The sequence below is a fragment of the Myotis brandtii genome, unplaced genomic scaffold, assembly GCF_000412655.1.
Source record: "Myotis brandtii unplaced genomic scaffold, ASM41265v1 scaffold439, whole genome shotgun sequence".
In the NCBI taxonomy this organism is placed as follows: domain Eukaryota; kingdom Metazoa; phylum Chordata; class Mammalia; order Chiroptera; family Vespertilionidae; genus Myotis; species Myotis brandtii.
The window spans coordinates 648031-648287 of NW_005366783.1; the positions used below are offsets into that span (position 1 = coordinate 648031).

The following is a 257-nucleotide window of genomic DNA, read 5'->3' on the forward strand; positions in this document are numbered from 1 at the left end:
CTGACTTGGACGTGATAACCAGGACGCGGCCGTCCAGGGTGGTTACCGTCTTCTTGAAGCCGCAGAGGGCCTCGGAGAGCTGGACTTTCATTTTCAGGACCAGGTCGTGGCCTCGCCTCTGAAAGACACTATGATCCTTCTGATCAAGCACAATTATGACATCACCAGGCTCCAGCTCGGGCTCCTGATCGCCTTCTCCATGAAACAGAATCTTTTGCCCGTCCTTCATGCCTAGGGAACAGCAGCCTTGCTGGTTA

At 54.5% G+C, this 257-nt stretch overlaps 1 protein-coding gene across 1 annotated transcript in view; it reads right to left on the reverse strand.

Annotated features, from left to right (window-relative positions):
• DNAJA4 (DnaJ (Hsp40) homolog, subfamily A, member 4) overlaps nt 1–257 on the reverse strand; it is a gene marked incomplete at its 3' end in the record, with an annotated part of 12423 nt that overhangs the window by 10393 nt on the left and 1773 nt on the right. Inside the window, exon 4 of the mRNA XM_014546256.1 lies at nt 1–231. Coding sequence (XP_014401742.1) covers nt 1–231 — 231 coding nt within the window. The remainder of the gene's footprint in view (nt 232–257) is intronic.